This window comes from Rhinoderma darwinii, chromosome 5, assembly GCF_050947455.1.
Source record: "Rhinoderma darwinii isolate aRhiDar2 chromosome 5, aRhiDar2.hap1, whole genome shotgun sequence".
Lineage (NCBI taxonomy): Eukaryota > Metazoa > Chordata > Amphibia > Anura > Rhinodermatidae > Rhinoderma > Rhinoderma darwinii.
In genome coordinates, this window is record NC_134691.1 from 95,065,719 (window position 1) to 95,086,760 (window position 21,042).

At 40.9% G+C, this 21,042-nt stretch overlaps 1 protein-coding gene across 3 annotated transcripts in view; it reads left to right on the forward strand.

Annotated features, from left to right (window-relative positions):
* The window catches only part of LOC142652679 (maternal DNA replication licensing factor mcm3), a 36,064-nt gene extending 16,044 nt beyond the window's left edge, over positions 1–20,020 (forward strand). For 2 of the 3 annotated variants that reach the window (XM_075828336.1, XM_075828338.1), the window contains exons 9-17: positions 454–662; positions 1,092–1,266; positions 5,881–6,004; positions 6,541–6,694; positions 8,807–8,947; positions 12,420–12,493; positions 12,590–12,678; positions 13,245–13,329; positions 19,667–20,020. In XM_075828336.1, coding sequence (XP_075684451.1) covers positions 454–662; positions 1,092–1,266; positions 5,881–6,004; positions 6,541–6,694; positions 8,807–8,947; positions 12,420–12,493; positions 12,590–12,678; positions 13,245–13,329; positions 19,667–19,865 — 1,250 coding nt within the window. In that variant the 3' untranslated portion in view covers positions 19,866–20,020. Of the gene's footprint in view, positions 1–453; positions 663–1,091; positions 1,267–5,880; positions 6,005–6,540; positions 6,695–8,806; positions 8,948–12,419; positions 12,494–12,589; positions 12,679–13,244; positions 13,330–19,237; positions 19,353–19,666 lie in introns of all 3 variants that reach the window. The other variant, XM_075828337.1, reaches the window with a different exon arrangement.
* The last annotated feature ends 1,022 nt before the right edge of the window (positions 20,021–21,042 follow it).

Consider the following 21,042-nt stretch of genomic DNA (forward strand, 5'->3'; position numbering starts at 1 on the left):
GAAATGCAGCCCTGCGTGGATCCATTCCTGAACCGTCACCATTAAGATATGTTCACATGGCCTATTTTCGGAAGTTTTTCGGGCCATAAACGCCTGAAAAACTGCTGAGAAATCGGAAGCATAACGCCTCCAAACATCTGCCCATTGATTTCAATGGGAAAATGGCGTTCTGTTCCGACAGAGCGTTTTTCGCAGTGTTTTTTTACGCGTAAAAAAACGGCCGCGAAAATGTGCAGGACACTTCTTGGGACGTTTTTGGAGCAGTTTTTCATACTCTATTGAAAGAAGCTCCAAAAACGATAAGTCAAAGGTGCATAGTGCTGCGCTTCGTTTCAGTCTTGGTGGGGGCCTCCTCACACAGCCCCCCACCGATCAAAACTTGTAATATGTCTGACATATGACAGGTTTTGCGAAAATGCAGTTACGCTTAATTTTTTTTTTTTTTCTTTTTAGGAGAGAGGCGACTTGAGGCTGGTGCTATGGTACTTGCTGACAGAGGTGTTGTCTGTATTGATGAGTTTGACAAAATGTCTGACATGGATAGGACTGCTATACATGAGGTCATGGAACAAGGTCGTGTGACAATAGCAAAAGCTGGAATCCATGCTAGGCTAAATGCCCGGTGCAGTGTTCTGGCTGCAGCAAATCCGGTTTATGGAAGGGTATGTGTTCAGTAAATGACTGTTATGTTATTGAACTCGTGATTTAATTAGTTTCACAAATAACTAATGCAACATTTGCCACATGGGTTGCTGAATGGGGATTCTTGAACTATATGATGACCCTTTGAGATTCCTTGGTGATTGAAGTTGCAAAACGGGTCTACATAGTAATGACTGAAGATCCCTGGTTTATGATTTTGTAAGTGCATGTTATGTACCTCATTGGTTATTTCTAAAATGTACGTGTTAATGTAAAATACTGTTTTGGCTGTAGACTACTGGACCCCTTCATTCATGTTTGAGATCCAAGAAATACTAGTTTTGTCTAATGCTATATATACAGTATAATGAGATTAACTGTTACTATATTTTGATGTTTTGTCCGCATATCATGGGGATACCTATGTGTTAACAGCTTTCCTTTTACAGTATGATCAGTATAGGACTCCAATGGAAAACATTGGCTTACAAGATTCTCTGCTTTCAAGATTTGATTTGCTGTTTATCGTTCTGGATCAAATGGATGCAGACAGCGATCGGGAAATTTCTGACCATGTGCTGAGAATACACAGATATAGAACACCTGGGGAACAGGATGGATATGGTATGTTGTCCATGTTTAGTATGTTGCCATATTTGTGGCACTCCATAATGTTACATTTAGAACAAAAAGCATATTTAAATATATGTATGTTTTTGTTAGCCCATAGTCACCAGTTCCAGACAATTTTAATCGCCTAAGCTTGTGTCAACAGATGGTTTCACAGGGTAAATGCTCTGTAAACTTTTTTCCTTGCACCAATGCTGGTAGAAAAAAATCTAAATTATCATGTTACGTTGAAATCCATGGACATTCGTGTAATACACGTCAGAAGTCCACTTAAGTGAGCACTACATTAAAGGCTATGGACACCTTTACACCATTTTGTTTCTATTCATTTTGTTTCCTAAATTCAAAATGAAACAATTTTCTAATAGTCTTCATTAAAAATATCCTAAGGGTATGTGCACACACACTAATTACGTCCGTAATTGACGGACGTATTTCGGCCGCAAGTCCCGGACCGAACACAGTGCAGAGAGCCGGGCTCCTAGCATCATAGTTATGTACGATGCTAGGAGTCCCTGCCTCTGCGTGGAACTACTGTCCCGTACTGAAAACATGATTACAGTACGGGACAGTTGTCCTGCAGCGAGGCAGAGACTCCTAGCATCGTACATAACTGATGCTAGGAGCCCGGCTCCCTGCAGTGTGTTCGGTCCGGTACTTGCGGCCGAAATACGTCCGTCAATTACGGACGTAATTAGTGTGTGCGCACATACCCTAACACTTTGCTGCTGAAGAGTCTGTAATTCCTTTACATAGCTGGTTGTCCTGCAAATGCTTGCCTAAATCCAACAGCACACTTCTACTGTCGGGGGCTGATGTCACCTGCTCACACTGCAGGGGAAGGGTGGGGGGACATCATACCCAGCATGATTCTGTCAGGACTACGGAATAAGAGATCCCTCATGGGCTGTAGAAGGGGGGAGCAGTACAGGAATGAACCCCTGCTGATCCATTCGAGCCAGTGAAGGCAACAGCACCCTAAACTCAGTCATCACATCCAGCAATTATTAGGGTATGTTCACACACCCTATTTACGGACGTAATTCAGGCTTTTTACGCCTCGAATTACGGTCGAAAAAACTGCTCCAAACCATCTGCCCATTGATTTCAATGGGGCTTACGGTGTTCTATGCAGACAGGCTTTTGTTTTACGCGCCGCTGTCAAAAGACAGAGTAAAGACACCCGCCTCAAAGAAGTGCATGTCAGTTCTTGGGACGTAATTGGAACTGTTTTTCATTGACTCCAATGAAAACCAGCTCCAATTACGTCCGTGAAAGACGCCGCGAAAAACGTGTGCACTTGTCAAAACGTCTGAAATTCAGGAGCTGTTTTCGCCTTAAAACAGCTCCGTAATTTCACACGTAATTGGCGTTGCCGTGGGAGGGACACGACCCCATGAGCCAATTCTAAAACTAGATGCAAGGTGCAAACGGCATATCATGGGTATATGCAGTTTGCACCCATCTGAGGATGAATGGAAATTGTAGCCTAAGGGTATGAACACGCAACATAAACACGGGATTTCTCTGCAACTGATTAATTGCGGAAAATCTGCAGCGTATTACCAGTCATAGCGGTGTGTTGCAACATTTGCTGCGGAATCACACAGATTCCGTCGCAAATAATGAAATAAAAAAAGTTATACTTACCCAGTGTTCCCTGCTTCTTCTACAGTCTCCGCCTCCTGGGATGTCTGTGGCCGCTGCAGCCAATCACAGGCTGCGGCGGTCACATGACCTGCAAGGTCATCCCAGGAAGCCAGACTGCGCGCAGAAAAGATGGAGGGGGTAAGTTTGAACGTTTGAACGATGTGGCGCAATTTTTCGTACGGCATTCCCTGTTTGACGCAGCGTATCCACCCAGAACACCGTTGTGTTCCTACCCTAAAATGTAGTGGTTACCGGAAGTTAAAATTGTACTAAACATATGTAAATGTCATGTCCATGACCTTTAAAGGTAAATTTGTTGTGCAAATAAGCAAAGTTTATTCCAATGGTAAAATATGCTGAAAAATCTGCATGTGTAAGAAAATTATGCTGGCAGTTTCTTAATATAGATTTTGTGGCTTATTTTTGCGCCACATGTGAAGTCACCCTAAAATAGTGTTATACGAGGTGGACTGTGACATATGTTTAATTGTTTTTCCCAAGGTTGTGTCCCATAACGGCACTTCTTGAACGTTGACTCTTGACATCTCTATTGCCAGGAACAGAGGGAGGTTAAAACAAGGTTACAGAATATAATTGTCTCATACACCATAAATTTCAGGTTTCTCGCGTAATCTTCTAAGTCTAACATTTCTAAACAGGTGGAAAGTATATAGAAGATTTAAAATGGAATCCATTAACTCCTTTTCAATACAACATCCCAATATACAAACCATCCTAGCAATTTATCAAGTTCTGCAGTTATGACATTCATTCTCCGTTTATTATGCCATTCTTTGGAATTTCATCAGCATCAAAAGACATAATAGAAGTGGTGGCAGAACCATATCCTCATTGTTCCATATGTGGGTGACTTTCTCTTGGCAGATGCGGAAGCAACCGTTCAAAAAAAAAAATATAGATCTTAATTTACCATTCATTTCTTGTCCGATCTAGGCTGGATCATAAACTGCGAAAACTGATACGTCTAGGAGAACATTTCTGACTTCTTTGAATTTCACTGTACAGTATGAATTTCTTTTCTCCCTTAGGAAAAATACTTTACTAGAAAGATTCTGAAATTCCAGAGTCATTCTGGACATTAAGGGAACCAATGAGCTTGTTAGGACAGCTGACTGCATGCATCCAGTCTGTCTCTTAGAGCCAGTCCTTTTCCAGAAACAAACTTCTCTGCACAACAGAGTAAAGACTACTGGAGGAGTAAAACATTTGTTGTGGTGGTCAAATGTAAAGAGTCTACAAACGACTTGACATCAGAACCCAGCCATATCCATTCTGACAAATGTCAGATTGTGTAGCTGATTTCGAGGGCAAATTTCTTCAGGAGACTTGGACTCAGTGTCAGATTTAGATATTCAAACTACTGAGAATAAATCTACCATTAAGGCATCACTATGTCAAGATTCTTTTGGTCCATATGACCACAGTGGCCTATTTATGTCATTCAGGAGAGTACCAGAGCCCCTGGGTTGTAAAAACTTGCTGCAAGAATTTAACCTGAGCTGAGGAAAATATTTGTTCTCAGCAGTCCAACTAAAGGGATCAAAAAACATGGTCACTGACTTCCTCAGCCAGAAACCTAGATTTGGAAGAATTGTCTGGAACATTGTCCTTTACTTTAAACCAGTAGGTCTTTTCAGTGGTGTGAGTACCGCCATAGCGGCTGCTATGGGGTCCGCGGCATGGTGAAGCCCGTGCTGTCCGCTGGCACGGCCCTCTTCATCCCTAGTGGCTTTGCTACAGCAGTAGCGACGCCACATTCAATAGTATATGCCTCCTTAGGACGCAGATACCATTGAATCCTATGGTAGAATAGGGACATATTTCCCTGCTCTGCCATTTACTAGACTATAGGCCACGTTTGGCCTGCAGTCTATCAGGGATAGGATCCCTGCGCAGGTTGGCATGATGTCACTGGATCACGCGGACCTATGTAAGGAACCCGTCTGCATTGAGTATGTTGTGGAGCGGCTCCGTTTGTTGCGGGTACCGGGCCTAGGTGGGTATTTTTTGTTTGTTTGAGGGGCACTAGCTAAAAGTGGGGGCTGTGTTGGCACGATTACAAATGTAAAAGGAGAGTTAACAGCGGCAGAATCCATGGTAAATATGGGAGTGCAGGCCCAACAGGACTTGAGAAATGGAATGGAAAAAGGAGATTCAGGCAGCACATCCAAAGAAAAAGGGAACTTTTTATTCACCCATGCGATGTTTCAGCTACTCAGAGCAATTCTCAAATCTCCAGGTGATTCCATCATGGGGATGGAATAGAAAATGTATTTTCAACTTGCCAGTATTTCAGTTAGAAGTGGTTCACCATGATGGCTAAGTGGTCCACCCTTTGTATTTTATTTTTTTAAATGCGAATTTACAACATACTAAATAAAACTGGGCTGCAGAAATGTACTAGTATAAAAATTTGCAAGACCCTGTTGAGGGGCTTTTTTTTTTTTTTTTTAACCAGTTTCTGTATCTGCAGAGATCAAGAGTCAACCTTTAGATAGTGCTGTCATATTGGACTCATGGAAACTGAATTACCTTAGAGCCTTAGGGTATGCTCACACGGCAGCCTCTGTTACGGCTGAAATTACGGAGCTGTTTTCAGGAGAAAACTGCTCCGGAATTTCAGACCCAATGGCATGTGCAGGCGTTTTTCGCTGCGTCCACTACGGACGTCATTGGAGCTGTTTTTCCATGGAGTCAATGGAAAACAGCTCCAATTACGTCTCAAGAATTGACAGGCACTTCCTTGACAGCGGTGCGTAAAAAAAAATGACCGTCGGCACAGTACATCGTAAAGCCCATTCAAATGAATGGGCAGATGTTTGCCGACGCTTTGGAGCCGTATTTTCGGACGTAATTCGAGGCTAAAACGGCCGAATTACGTCCGTAAATAGGGTGTGTGAACCCAGCCTAATTCTCGTGACTTTTTTGTGTTCATAGCAATGCCTCTTGGGTGCAGTGTTGAGATTTTTGCAACTGATGATCCAAATGCCACTGATGCCACTGAACAAGAGCTGCAGATTTATGAGAAACATGATAATCTCTTGCATGGACCACGGAAAAAGTTTGTCATTTTCAGTATTGCTATTCCCTGAAAATCTGTATAATTTTATTTAATCTTACATTATTTTAATGGTTGTATTGGTTAATAGCTTATAAATTGCAATATTAATGGGGTTGTCCACTATCAGACAACTGGTGACCGCTCTACCAGATATGTCATCAGTGTATCATCGGTGCAGGTCCGACACCCGAACCCTGCACTGATCAGCTGCTCCAGTGGCTTGCGGGCATCGGATGTTCTTGCACAGTATGCAATGTATGGAGCCGGAAGCAGTTGGTTCCATACATTGCATAGCGGCTGTGCTGCCGAACTGCAGCTCGGCCGCTATTCTATGACCGGAGCCATCTGCTTCTGGCATGAACGTCAGGTGCCCGGAGGCAGCTGGAGTGGCTTAACGATGCAGGGTACGGGTGTCTGACCCCCACAGATCACTTACTGATGACCTATCCGGTGGATAGGTCAGCAGTTGTCCGGTAGTGGACAACCCCTTTTAAATGCGGTTTAACTTTTTTTTTTTTTTTTTTTCTCGTTCAAAGCAAATCTAAAATTGTAAGCATGGAGTTTGTACGAAAATATATCCATGTTGCTAAACTGATAAAACCTGTTCTGAGTCATGAGGCAGCAGATCACATCTCTCAGGAATATGCCAAGCTCCGGAGCCATGATGAGATAAACAATGACCGGGCTAGGGTATGTCAATTTGTAATAACTGATATATTACTGAGGCCTCATGCACACAACCATAGTTTATTTGTCAGTATGCTATCCACAATTTTGCGGATGGCACACAGACCCATTTGTTTCTTTGGAGCAATGCACACGACCGTGATGTTCATTCATCTGTGTGGGGTCTCGTAAATCTGGGCCGCAAAAACTCAGGACAAGCCATATTATGGTATGGAATTGTGGCTTGACAAACTTGTTACATAAATTTTTTTTCTTTGCGGTTCCGTGAATACTGATGACACACGAATGCCCAACAGAAGGTGTTTTGTAGACAAATGAACCGCAACAGATACGGTCGTTTGCATTAGACCTAATATAATGGGGTGAAATGTTAGGACAAAAAATTGAATTTTGGCAAGCTAGGTCGTTGATTTTCTTTAATTTGAAATCTGTTGCAGGCTTTTTACGATATGATGGTATAAGCTGTATCTTACAGAATTTTAATATAGTTTACAGGATGAAATTCGGATCTAAGGTTTCAAGGAGTATGTTTAGGAGAATGTAAATAGTTTTTTTTTTTTTTTTTTACCAAAAATGAAACAAATTTTATTATATGAATTTAAATAATTATCTACAGTAAGCTCTTAAACCTATAGCGCAGTAACAAAGAACCATACACACATTCTGAAGCTAGTGTTATTTGCATTTTGAGTTTGAATTGATTATATACGATGGATATAAAAGTATATACACCCTTATTGAAATTCTAATTTATAACTTTAAAACCTGCAATACTCTAGTGGCAATAGTATGCAAATCACGTAGTGAACACTTCCTGAAAACATCTTTTTTATTTATGATGGCCTTAGTTGAATTTTCTAACAAATTCTTCATCCACTTTGACTTCTTCCTTGCAAAAAACTTCAGGGAATATTTACACATATCGGAACCGCATCTGAAAAATGCAGGCGGTTTTACTGCAGTTTCTGCATTGTGGGTAATTGCCCACACTTTCTTTTACATTTGAAACACATTTATTTTATATGTTTCACCTGTGAAAACCACGTGGCTAATTACTTCATCACAAAACCGTGGCAAATTGTGATAAAACCATGTGTGATTCTTTTTTTTCTTTTTTTATTCAATACAATATAAAATTCCATACAAGTAAGGAATAAAGAAAATACAATTATGCACATTTTTACATTTCCCCCCTACTCCCACCCCCCCACCCTCTCAAGACCGATCTTGGTAAAAGAAAACAAAAAACAAAGAACAAAAATTCTTACCACTCCCCCCAATAGGAGAATGTAAATTTAGTCATGGATATACATCATGGTGGACACTGTAATTAATCTATCTGAATGAGAAGAAAGTCTTTAACAAACTTTATTTTATTTTTGTTTTCGTCTGGTGATGACCGTGATAACTATAATATAAATTTGCATTAAAAAAAAAACAATTGAACTAAATTACACATAATATATGTTACATTTATTCCATTTGGTCAGTCTTGGGCATAGACAGCAGAGGTTCCTGGGGCAAGAACTGGCCCCATCCGCTCCAATAGCGCATGATCGCACAGCCGCCTATGCCTCTAACAATTCACCAATAATTGTGAGCCATTGTCATTAGCTCAGTGGTTTTTATGTGCCGCTGCAGAGATTGGACATATGGTGAGTTCGCCCCTGTATTGTGCACAGTTGGTCTTACACTATTCTTTCAATTACTCTACATTCAGATTTATTCTTCAAATTAAAAAAAAAATTCTAGCAACCTTTCACAGGGTGCATGTGTCTTCAATATAGTCCCGGTTATGTTATCTTGCAGTTTTACTTTTGATTTACTAAATATTATTGTTGATGCCATTGATAGTAGGAAACTTCTATTAAGTACTTTAATAATCCTGACTCATTTGTTGAAACTTCAACGAACAGCTGGATGGACAGATACTATTAGTAAGTGTCATTTATAGGCTCTAATATGAATTCTGTGTCGCCTTTCATATAGCTCCTACTAAAAAGGTCTTAGGAGAAATTCTAACCAGTCCATTGGAGAATTTGGCTTAATTTTTGGTTTACTAGAGATTGTAGTTTCCTATTCAGTTGAATAACAAATATCTTGATCTTCCTCTAGACTATGCCAGTTACTGCTAGAGCCCTAGAAACTTTGATCCGATTGGCTACGGCTCATGCTAAAGTCAGAATGAGTAAAACTATTGATCGCCAGGATGCAGAAATGGCACTCGAACTTGTTCAGTTCGCATATTTTAAAAAGGTTTGTAGACCTCAGTTTGGTACAAAACAGATCTAATACGTATAGCATTGGGGGGTTTAACTTGATATAATTAGGTTTTTGCTACATTTACTCTACTAAACATACACGGTCAAATATTATAGAACAAAGTAATGGCACTAGGACTTCAGAGTAGATGAAATAGGGTGGATTTATTCACCTCAAGTGAGCGACGTTTCGGTTCGTCACAGAACCGTTCTCAAGCTACTAAAAGCTACAGTGTCAAGTATAAATAGGCAGTATACACAATAATTAATCAAAGCCTAATTAATATACATTATGGAAAAAAACAGTTGTATAAACATAAATGCCATCACATTTCAAACGACCTGTATTTAGAGTGTACTGTTTACATAGTGAATACAAATATCCATCTCCTAATGAACGTGAGCATATCTTTTAAAAGTGATAGAGTGAGTTGATGAGCAATTATGGCTATATTGGAGCAGGGCAGAGGCCAATCTAATTCAGTACATAAATATGATTTATAAACAAAAGTTTTGTACATTACCCATCTCACATGCATCCTGGGTTCAGCGTTCGCTCGTCTCTACTGCGCATGATCCAAGATGGCGTTCAAAACCGGAAATCCGGTCAAATGGAAAGCAAATATCAGGGAAATCACTATTGCGCAAACGCAGAACTTGCGTTCCAGTCGCTATGCGCATGCGCGGCTACGGAATTAATGCAGATATAGAATTTTGAATAAACAGAATATTTCTGCAAAGGTGAAAAAAAACCTAGAAAAGTAACTCAAACCATGTCCACTAATGCAATAATCAGATGCAATAGGGTGACATGGAGTACAAGAGCTGGTACATAAATCACCATAACAATCGCTTACATCACATGAATGCCTGAAGGTCTCTGATGCAATCAATGATGTATATAGTTTCACTGGCAAATCTAAAATTACATACATCTGAATTACTACCCACATATGCTGAATGTTAATACATACCTGATTGAATGCTGATCGTTTGGGCTATTACGTATATTGACAGTACTTATAGTACGTCTGTTCCTTGTGGATGAGTATGTCTATCATGACCTCACAAGTGGTGATGAGAATAGACCCACTAAACTTGTAATCCCCCATGTATGCAATTTTAGATTTGCGAGTGAAACCATATATCATTGATTGCATCAATGAGACCTTCAGGCATTCATGTGATATAAGCTATTATTAGGGCATGGCCAGACGTGGCGGAAATGCTGTGGAATTCCACTGTGGACAGTCCGGAGTGGAATTCTCCAGCGGCCGTTTTTTACATTTGTTTCAATACATTTTGAGGCAAGTTAGTTCAGACATTGCGGAAAACTCTGCTACAGACCATAGGCTGCGGTGCGGATTTTTCCCTCTGCAGCATGCACTGTCTGTTGCGGAAAAGAAGTGGGATTTCACTGCGGATTTCAGCCTTTGCAATGCAAAAACTGAAATCTGTCGCAAGTCCGCTGTGTTTTCTGCAACGTCTGAATTACCTGTCAAATATGCAAATTTTGGTGCAGATTCGTTGCGTAATTGCCCCAAATCTGCACCAACCTCTGCAGCGGGAAAAACTCTGCCACGTGTGAACATGCCCTTATGGTGATTTGTGCCAGCTCTTGTACTCCGTCACCCTATTGCATCTGATGCATTAGTGGACATGGTTTATTTGAGTTACTTTTCTATGTTTTTTCTCACCTATTTCTGCAATCTGTTTATTCAAAATTCTATATCTGCATTAATTCCGTAGTCCGTGCATGCGCATAACGGCTAGAACGCAAGTTCTGCGTTTGCGCAATAGCGATTTCCCTGATATTTGCGTTCCATTTGACCGGATTTCCGGTTTTGAACGCCATCTTGGATCATGCGCAGTAGAGACGAGCGAACGCTGAACCCAGGATGCATGTGGGACGGGTAATGTACAAAACTTTTCTGTTTATAAATCATATTTATGTACTGAATTAGATTGGCATCTGCCCTGCTCCAATATAGCCATAATTGCTCATCAACTCACTCTATCACTTTTAAAAGATATGCTCAAGTTCATTATGAGATGGATATTTGTATTCACTATGTAAACAGTACACTCTAAATACAGGTCGTTTGAAATGTGAGGCAATTTATGTTTATACAACAGATTTTTACATAATGTATATTAATTAGGCTTTGATTAATTGTGTATACTGCCTATTTATACTTGACACTGTGTAGCTTTTAGGAGCTTGAGAACGGTTCTGTGACTAACCGAAACGTCACTCACTTGAGGTGAATAAATCCACCCGATTTCATCTACTCAAGTCCTAGTGCCGTTCTTTTGCTCTGTTTTTTCTACATTCAATTTGGGGAACTGATTAATCCTCTAGTAACGAGCACATGGCCTAATATATAGGTATGTTGGAGTGCTGTGTTCATTTGCTTTTGAACTCTGTAGAGATTAGAGATCGCTGCCAGAGATAGATTATATCTATCTGTTTTTTAGGGGGTAAGGGGGTAGAACAGAGCAGTGGAGTTAAGAGGTATGTGATGTGTGACATCCTGTATTACAGGAGGAGGTAAAAGGGGTCTTTCCATCATAGACACTTACGACATCCACAGGATATGTTATAAAAGTCAGATAGATGTGGGTCCCACACCTTTCTCTAGAACGGGGCCCCCTAAACCCTGTTCTATTTCTCTGTTGTGGCTGAATCGTGTGATTTTCCGACCATGAATTACGGAAACAGCGTAGCTTGCGGAGCTACGCTGTTTTTGTAACTCCCATAGTAAATGGCAGTTAGGGAAGCAGCGTAGCATGCTCACTACACTGTTTCTGTAACTACCTTTCAGTTCTATGGGATTTACGGCAACATCGTAGCTCAGTGAGCTACGCTGTTTCTGTAATCTATGGTCGGAAATCACACGATTCAGCCACAACACTGAACAGTAGTATGCGGTTTAGGTGGCCCCGTTCTAAAGATAGGTGCCGGTCCCAGAGGTGGGTCCCACCTCTATCTGACATTTGACATATTCTGAGGATATGTCATAAATGTCTGATTGGAAAACCCCTTTAAGGGAATTACAGGTGTCGGCATAAATGTGTTCTGTGTAAGCAACGTCACAATTACCAGGGGATGAACATCAGGTCGTGGAATTGCATGTGAAACGACTTGTAGAGGCAACTCCGCTACAGACAATACATTAGTAAGGGATAAAAGTCACTGCTGTTAAACAATCTGCGCACACAATCTGAAAAAGCCTTTGCGGTGGAACAATGACCCTGCTGCAGACATTCAGCGTTTGTCTAAAGTTAGTGCAACTTTGCGATCATCTCTTCCTAGTGATTGGACATCTGACAGTCCCTTCTTAGAACATGTCGCATGCTAGGTTTGTTATTTTAGCGCTCTATATGCTATCTCGGATGTCCTATGACATCAAATATGTCTATTTATACTATATACGTTTCTCATGGCTTAATAAACCACTTAATAGGTATTGCCAAAGGAGAAGAAATTGGAAAAAGATCCAGATTTAAGTCAACAGACACCAAGCCAAGAGGGAATAAGGTATATGCGCAATACTGATAGTTCATTAATAAGAGAAGTGCTATATATTTGTAAAATCTATTACGAAATTAATCCTGTTGGAATGGGATTTTTCAGAAAAAGCTCAAGACATACAGGGAAAGTGTCAGACTCTCAAGATTCAGTGGATCCTTATGCGTTTAGCCAGAAAGAAAGTCAGAGTGAATGTAAGTACATGTCTCCAACAGCACTGATAAAACCATATTGATTGTTTCATCATTCTAATTTGAAGGACCATATGTTTTTAGTAGATCCTCAGGCAGTCATCGGTCTATGTGCAGGCCCTCAAATGTATATATCATAAATATGCCGACACAATAATAATAATAATAATAATAATGAATATAAAGGGGTTTACATTTTCCTTTGTACTTGGAAGTGGTGTTGCTCCAATCCCATGGACTCCACCAATCCATAACCCAATTGTAAGATTATTTTTGGCTGGATTTTTATCATTCATGCGTTTGAGCTGAAAATGCATGTTTTTTTTATCTGAAGTGACTCTATGCACAAATTCTATTTCTGCAGCCTCCACTTTTGCAGATTTCGGGTATAATTTGAGATGCCGATATTATGTATACTTAGGAATTTTATGTGGTGGTCTGTGTTTATAGGTCAGACTTACTTTGTTTGCATCAAACAGTTAGTTCCTTTCTATTATAATTCAAAATGCATAACCTATATCCAAATTATAAGTTCTCTGAATAGTTTTTAATTTTGTTTCCGCCCATAGCTTTTTCTCAGCGTGTGAGAACTCCAAGGAAGATTTCTGAAAGTCAAGAGGAGATTGACACCAAGAGGTCATTAAGTTTAAAGAGGTAAAAGGAATTAACGTTTGGGGCTAAGCTAGTGTTGTAGTGCCTCATGTCCAAATAAAAAGAGCAATCTTATAAAAATAAAAATAAATCCAAACTGTTTTTATAACTACAGATTGTAGTAACTAAAGCTACTTATTGATATTCCTTAGTGTCTGTTATCTAGTTATGACCGTTTGATACTCTAGCAGTAGCGCAGTACATTTAAAAGGACCGGTCTCCTCTCCTCACATGTCTGTTAAGGTAAATTGTGTTCCCCATGATGATTTTTCTGCATCTTGTCTTAGAACTCTGTCGTGCCGTTTCTATTATTACTTCTGGAAATGTATGAATTACTTGACAACTGGGTGTTAACAGTTGGTTGTGTGCCCCTACACAGATCTAATCCGTTCTAATGGTGAAACTATGACTGTAGGGACATGCCCCTTTGACAAATGGATAGTAACACCTATTTATCAATTTATTCATACGTTTCTAGGAGGAATAACGGAACGGCACAATGCAGAGTTCTAACAAAATGTCAGGAGAGGTGACCGTTCCTCTAAGTGCCAATTTATGGTTAAATCGGGATCTAGTTGCACTTTATTTTCCTCATGTTACACCAGTGGTTCCCAACCTTTTTATGCCACACTCCTAGGAAATGTTTGATTAATGTGTGCACTAACTACAAAAGAAATATCGCAATGAAACCTAAGGCCTTATCACATAGTTTTTTTGCCCTGCATTTAGTGTCTGGAAAGCTCCCGACGTAAACGCTAAACGTGAACGTAGGGCTTAATTTGTTCGAAGGAAAATAAGAGGGTCCTTTTGGTCTCCGTCAGACTAGTAAAGTCAGTCTCCTTTTTTTAAAATTTTTCCCGAAGGATGGAATACCATAGACTACTACTTTCCATCCCACGTGATATGTGTATTTTTTGTTTTTAACATAGGGGCTTATAGGTGACAGATGGAACTATGTGGCATTAAACTGATGCGCCGGGAAACTCGTGATGGAACGGTCAATATATAGACCGTTATCGCTGTAGCTTCCCAACAAAGGGGCTGCCCGTATGTCTGCTCTATCCTCCACGACCACAAGACCACCAGAACAGCCAGTTACGTCAGGCTAACCCAGGGACATAGCTTTCCCAAGCAGAGATGGCAGCCGGGGACTCCGGCTGCTTTATAGTTCTTGCAGTGGATCTGGAGCTGTCATTCAGGTGGTGTCCGGAGTCCCCGGCCAGAGCACTTCCAGTGCTCTGGCCGGGGACTCTGACTTTGCAAAGCTCCTGACCTAATATTAAGCAATTCGATACTAATTTAAAATTGTAAATCGTAAAATCAATTAATTTTTCACATCCCCCTAAACTTGCATCCAGGTTGGGAACCCCAGCATGTACACGACTGTATTTTTGTCCACCCGTAAATACTGGCGTAAATACGGGTCCTTGGTCACACGTATTCGACCCGTATTGCACCCGTATTTACGGGCACGTTTTTGGCTGCAAAATTGCACTGCACTAATCGGCAGCCCTTCTCTCTATCAGTGCAGGATAGAGAGAAGGGACAGCCCTTTCCGTAATAAAAATAAAAGAAATTCATACTTACCCGGCCGTTGTCTTGGTGACTCGTCCCTCTCGACATCCAGTCCGACCTCCCTGGATGACGCGGCAGTCCATGTTACCGCTGAAGCCAATGATTGGCTGCAGCGGTCACATGGGCTGTAACGTCATCCCAGGAGGCCGGACTGGAGGAAGAAGCAGGGAGTTCTGGGTAAGTATGAACGTCCTTTTTTTTTTTTTTTTTTACAGCTTTATCTATATTGTGATCGGTAGCCACTGTCCAGGGTGCTGAAACAGTTACTGCCGATTGTTTAACTCTTTCAGCACCCTGGACAGTGACTATTTACTGACGTCGCCTAGCAACGCTCCCGTAATTACTGGTGCACACACGTAGTCACCCGTAATTACGGGAGCCCTATAGACTTCTATGGGCTGCCCATGCCGTAATTACCGCCTGAAATAGGACATGTTCTATCTTTTTCAACGGCACGGGTACCTTCCCGTAAGCATACGGGGAGGTACCCGTGGCCAATAGAAGTCTATGGGCCCGTAATTACGGGAGTTTTTACGGTCGTGTGCATGGGGCCTTACACTAATGAATATACATTTGTTTATGAATAATATACAAAATATACATTGTGTATGCACAACAATGAAAAAGTAATGTTCCAAATAAAATAGATCAATGTCGTATATGGTTTCATGTCGTAATTTTTATGCAGATGAACCATGTGAAGATCATACAAAATTTTTATGGATATACAGGGTTATAAAAAAATTATGTACACTTTACGATAGTTGATACTTACCATAATCCAGATCTTTTCTGACTTGCTTAGCAAATGATGCTAGAAGCCAAATTCATTTTGGGACCATACTGTGTTCCTTCCTCATTTTATCAACTTTTTAAAATTTTATTTTTAATTATATTGCTTTAGAATATATATTTTTTTTTTTATTGGGACAATGCACCGAAATATGATTAAATACATATGATACTCACTGGTGTTTTTAAAAATATTTAATGTAATGTATTTATTCCTTATTTATCTCCTCTGTAAACTATAGGCCTGTAGATTTAACTGCTTCAGGACCGGGCTATTTTGATCCTTTTGGACCAGACACAGTTTAGCCGATTTTAGCACTCGTTAGTTAAACGGCTATAACGTTTTTAATTGTTGGGCTAGCGACGTGATTTTTGCGTGTTTTTTTTTTTTTTTCCGTAGACCATGCAGGTTTGTTTTTTTTATCATTTTTATACACATCCTTTTTGCTATTTTAGAATTTTTAGGCTTAGTTTGAAAATAGTAGTAAAAAAAGAAGCTTTTTTACTTTAGCAATTTTTTTTTCTGATAAGATAGTTTTACCCTAAAATAGACCTTTTATTTGTGATTGTCATTGTCTACCGTAAATTTTCATATATTACATGTCTATTTTAGGTTAATTGGCTCAGAGCTAGCGTTACGACAATGATTGGTGGGAGGGGGGGGGAATGTTTTTTTGGGGTATATTTTGTGTAGATTTATTTATTTTTTGCACTTTTTTATTTTACTTTTATTTTTTTTATTACTATGGTCTGTCCCTCAAAGGTCAGAAAAGACCTTTGGGGGACTTTATTTTTTATTTTTTATTTTACGCCATGTTTTTCGACTAACCAGTTACAGGGGAAATCCGCTCTCATAGTGACTATTGTCACTATTAGGGCTGTGCTGGGTCTTGTATGACCCAGCAGCAGTCTGCCACTAACGGCATCCTGCCAATCATGTGACCAGTCACATGATCACCGGGACCAATAGAGACAGCAGCGCTGTTGCTGCCTCTATTCATATACACAGCGCTCATTGAGCGCTGTCTAGAAGAGATCAGAGAAGATAGAAGCAGCGAAAACTCCCCTCCCCGGCAGTCACTGACTGCTGGAGACCCGACATTCAGCTGCCCGATCGCTTGGGCAGAAAGCTAAAACTCGCGCTGTAAATTGTCTATGGCGCAGGTTTTAAGGACCATGACCGCTGGCTGTAAATACACAGCCAGCGGTCTGGAACCGGTTAATTTCCATTGTGGGTAAAATATTTGAGGGTTTTCTAAGGCCTCATGCACACGACCGTAGCCATGTGCACGGCAGTGATTTTCAGGTCGGATGGCCGCGGAGTGTCACCCGCGGGCTGTGCACAAATTTTTATGAGCATGGACCGCAAAACACAGCCGTAATAAGACATGTCCGTTCTTTTTGCGTTTCAGGCTCCTGGGCCATGCACAGACTGTGAAAACCACGGTTGTGTGCATGGGCCCATTGAAATGAATGGGGCCGCAATTCACCCACAGATTTGCGGGTCAATTGCGGCTGCAAAAATACGCTCGTGTGCATGGGGCCTAAGATGCTGTCCTTGAGTATCTCAATAAAAAGAAACTGTTAATGTAGCATCAGCATGGGTTTGAGGGATCAGTGCTGTCAGTAGCTAATCGGATTAGTTGAGGAGGTGAGTTCTAGACTGGACCTGGGTACGGCTGTGGATGGTGGTGTATCTAGGCTTTTCAAAGGCATTTTATACTGTTCTGCATAAAATGTTGGTATATAAAATGAAAATGCTGAAACTGGTAAAATGTGTAGTTGGGTATTAGTGGACAGTACATTGACCTCTAGCAACTAGTGCCAGACAGCTGATTCTAAGGCAAATAAAATCATGTGATGCATCAGGAGGCATAGATGCTCATAACAAGAACACAGTTTTGCCTCTATACAAATCACTAGTCAAACCACACATGGAATATTGTGTACAATTTGTCACCTGTGTAAGACATGGCTGAACTAGAATGGGTGCAAAGGAGGGCGGCCAAGGTAATTAATGAAATGGGCGGATTGCAGTACCAAGATAGGTAATCAGACTTGGGACTATTCCGTTTAGAAAAAAGATGGCTTAGGGGCAATCTAATTAAAATGTCCAAATATATAATTGGACAGTACTGAGATCTTTCTAATCTCCTAAAACCTAAGCCTGTAACCAGGTCAAGGGGGCATCCTCTACATCTGGAGGAAAAAAGGTTTCACTATCAGACTGGGATTCTTTACTGTGAGAGCAGTGAGACTATGGAACTGTGTGATGGTTGATTCTTTGAACAAGTTTAAAAAGGGCCTTTATACCTTTCTTGAAAAATATAATATTACAGGTGGAGTACTAGATTCTGGAGATGGGGCATAGATCAGGAGATTGCCATATTTGGAGTCGGGGAGGAATTTTCCCCTAATGAGGCAACTGGCGTCAACCTCATGGGGGTTTTGCCTTCCTCTGGCTTAACACGGTAGGATTATAGGGTGGACTTGATGGACCTGGGTCTTTTTTTTTTTTTCCTCCCTTCAGGCCCCTTGCACACAACAGTATTTTTCATCAGTAATTACTGACCGTAATTACAGACCCATTCACTTCTATTGGCCACGGACACCTTTTGGTATTTTTACTGATGGGTGTCCATGCTGAAAAAATGATAGAACCTGTCCTATTCTTGTCAGTAATTACGGCAAACACTCTTCCATAGAGTTCTATGGGAGCTTCCGTAAATACGGACGGTTACTGATGTGCATCTGTAAACCGTCCATATTTTCGGAAGCATTACTAGGCAACATGTTGATGACATCATTTGCAACCTCCCTCTTTTTCTATGGATCCGTATATACGGGTGCATACTGATCCGTATTTACGGACAGTATTTTGAGATAGATGAAAATACTGACGTGTGCATGGGGCCTAAGGCCCCATGCACACGGCCGTGTCTGTAATCACGGCCCGCCGACTGCCACCCGCATTTTTGGGTCGTACTTTGTATGCGAGCACGGCCCACAAAATGCAAAAGAACGGATATGTTCCATAATTTTCTGAACATTTCTACGGCACGGACACCCATCCGTAGCGATAAGGAAAGGTGTCTGTGCTCAATGGAAGTGAATGGGTCAGTTTTTGCGGTGCGCAAATTTTTTTTTATTTCTGTGTGCATGGGGCCTTAGGACAATATTTTGCACAATGTATTTTATTGCGGAAAATCCGCAGCATAAGACAGTAGCAGCAGAGTGCATGTGATTTGAAGAAATGTCCTCTACATGCTGTGTAAAAAATCTGCCAAAAAACATTCATAAATTGACCTGCAGTTTTGTTGTTTAATCCGCAGCATGTCAATTTATGCTGTGGAATTGCTGCTTTTCTGTTGCAGGTTTTCCCCATTAAATTCATTGAGGTAAAACCTGCAAGAAATAGCAGATGTTGCGATATTTGCGGCGGAAAAGCTGCGATTCAGCTGCAAAAATCACTACTCTGTTTGGGGGGGGGGGGGGGGTTGATTCTACTTACACAGATCTCTCTGCTTCTGTGTCTGGCCACCAGGGATGACGTTCCATTCCATGTGACTACTGCAGCCGATCACAGGCTGAATAAGATGAGTCATCATTCCAGGAGGCCGGGAGCAGGATGTAGGAGGGACGCGTCGCCATGGCTTCGGGTAAGTATAGACTTTTTTTAAAAATCTTTATTTTAAAGGTGCTGTCTCTAACAGCAGACATTCCGGCAGGAAAACTGCACCACAATTTGGTGGGGTTTTTCGACTAATTCCCTGCGGGGACCAGAGCGGATACGCTGTGTACTTTTACGCAGCGTATCTGCCCTTTGTGAACATAGCTTTAACAGTGTGAATAATGCAAGAATGACCCCTGATATAATTGCTGCGTTTACTAATCCTTCACAACCCACAAAAAAATATGAAACCGTACAAATGTTTTCCTCTAACTTTTTCACATTTTTTTTTTCCATCCATAGGATAAAAGAATTCAAAGCTGCTTTATTAAAAACATTTAAGTCCACACGCTCTCAATCTGTTACGGTTAGTCAGTTGCTTGAACTGATTAATAAAGGAAATCAGGACCCGTTTGAGCTTTCTCAAGTAAACGAAGCACTAAACAACATGCAAAATGACAACCAAGTCATGCTGGCAGATGACATGGTGTTCTTGATTTAAGATGTTTCGTTAAAATTTCTGAAAACCTGTTTAAGCTTCCAGATTTTTGTCTTTTTTTGTAAATTCTATACTTGTTTCGTAAGTGTATTTATAGCAAAAATAAAATGTGAATAGCTGATGCTTATTTACTGCAAACTGAACAAACTCTTTAAATGTACCTGGTCCTACACAAATGGGGAGAGACTTGTCAATACAGCTGGGCAGGAAAGAGTCAGAGGGGAGCTGTCCATCAAACACTTCGCCCCTGAGCCAAAACACATTTAAAACTGCTTTCTCTGAAACTCTACAATGAACTACAATTCTCTGGAAGAGCTACCATCAGGGCACCTGTCGCGATTTCATCTCCCCGAAAATAGGGCAGCATGAACCTGCTGACAGGTCCCTTTTAATATGTGAAGATTAAAATGTACTAATGTACATTGTGTTCCATTCTTTCGTCATTTGGAGTCCAATTCATAAAGTATAAATTTCAAGCTCGCTCTTGGAGTTGTCTAACTGGACTTTAACCACTTCAGGACCACCCATGCTATGCGTAGCTATGCGTCCATTTTTGCTGGGTTTAGTGCAGAACTGACTTATATTAATGTCCATTCTTTTGCTGGCAATAGTGTCCCTCATACCAGCCTTAAAGGGGTTGTCCACTGCTGAACAACTGGTCATTTATCCATGGAAAGGTCATCGGTATATAATCGGTGCGCGTCCTACACCCGGACCCTGCACCATTAAGCCGCTCCGGCTGCCTTAGGGCATTGGATGTTATGGCTCATTATGCGGTATACGGAGCCAGAAACAGTTGGAATGTACATAGCATAGTGGCGGTGCTGCCAAACTAACTCTGCTCCTATTCACTGCAGTACTGGTGATGTTCCATCTAAAAATAATTTTTGTTCCCTGCCTTTCCACCCCTCCTCTCTGTTTGGTACAGAACTAGAAGGGATATTAAAAAAAAAAAAAAAAAGATGTTGAATGAGGACAAAGGGATATCCTTCCCTAGCATGTTCAGTGTCTAATACTCTGTCCTTTCGTGGCAGAAGCCGTAGATCACCCAGACACCAGTGCCCTTTAGACAGACGCAAATCAGAAACCTCAATAAAGAGAAGCCCTCTGAAAAAAAAAAACACAAAACCAGTGACACCACTCTGCCAATTCCTCCAGTAGGAGGCAGATTTGTTTGCTT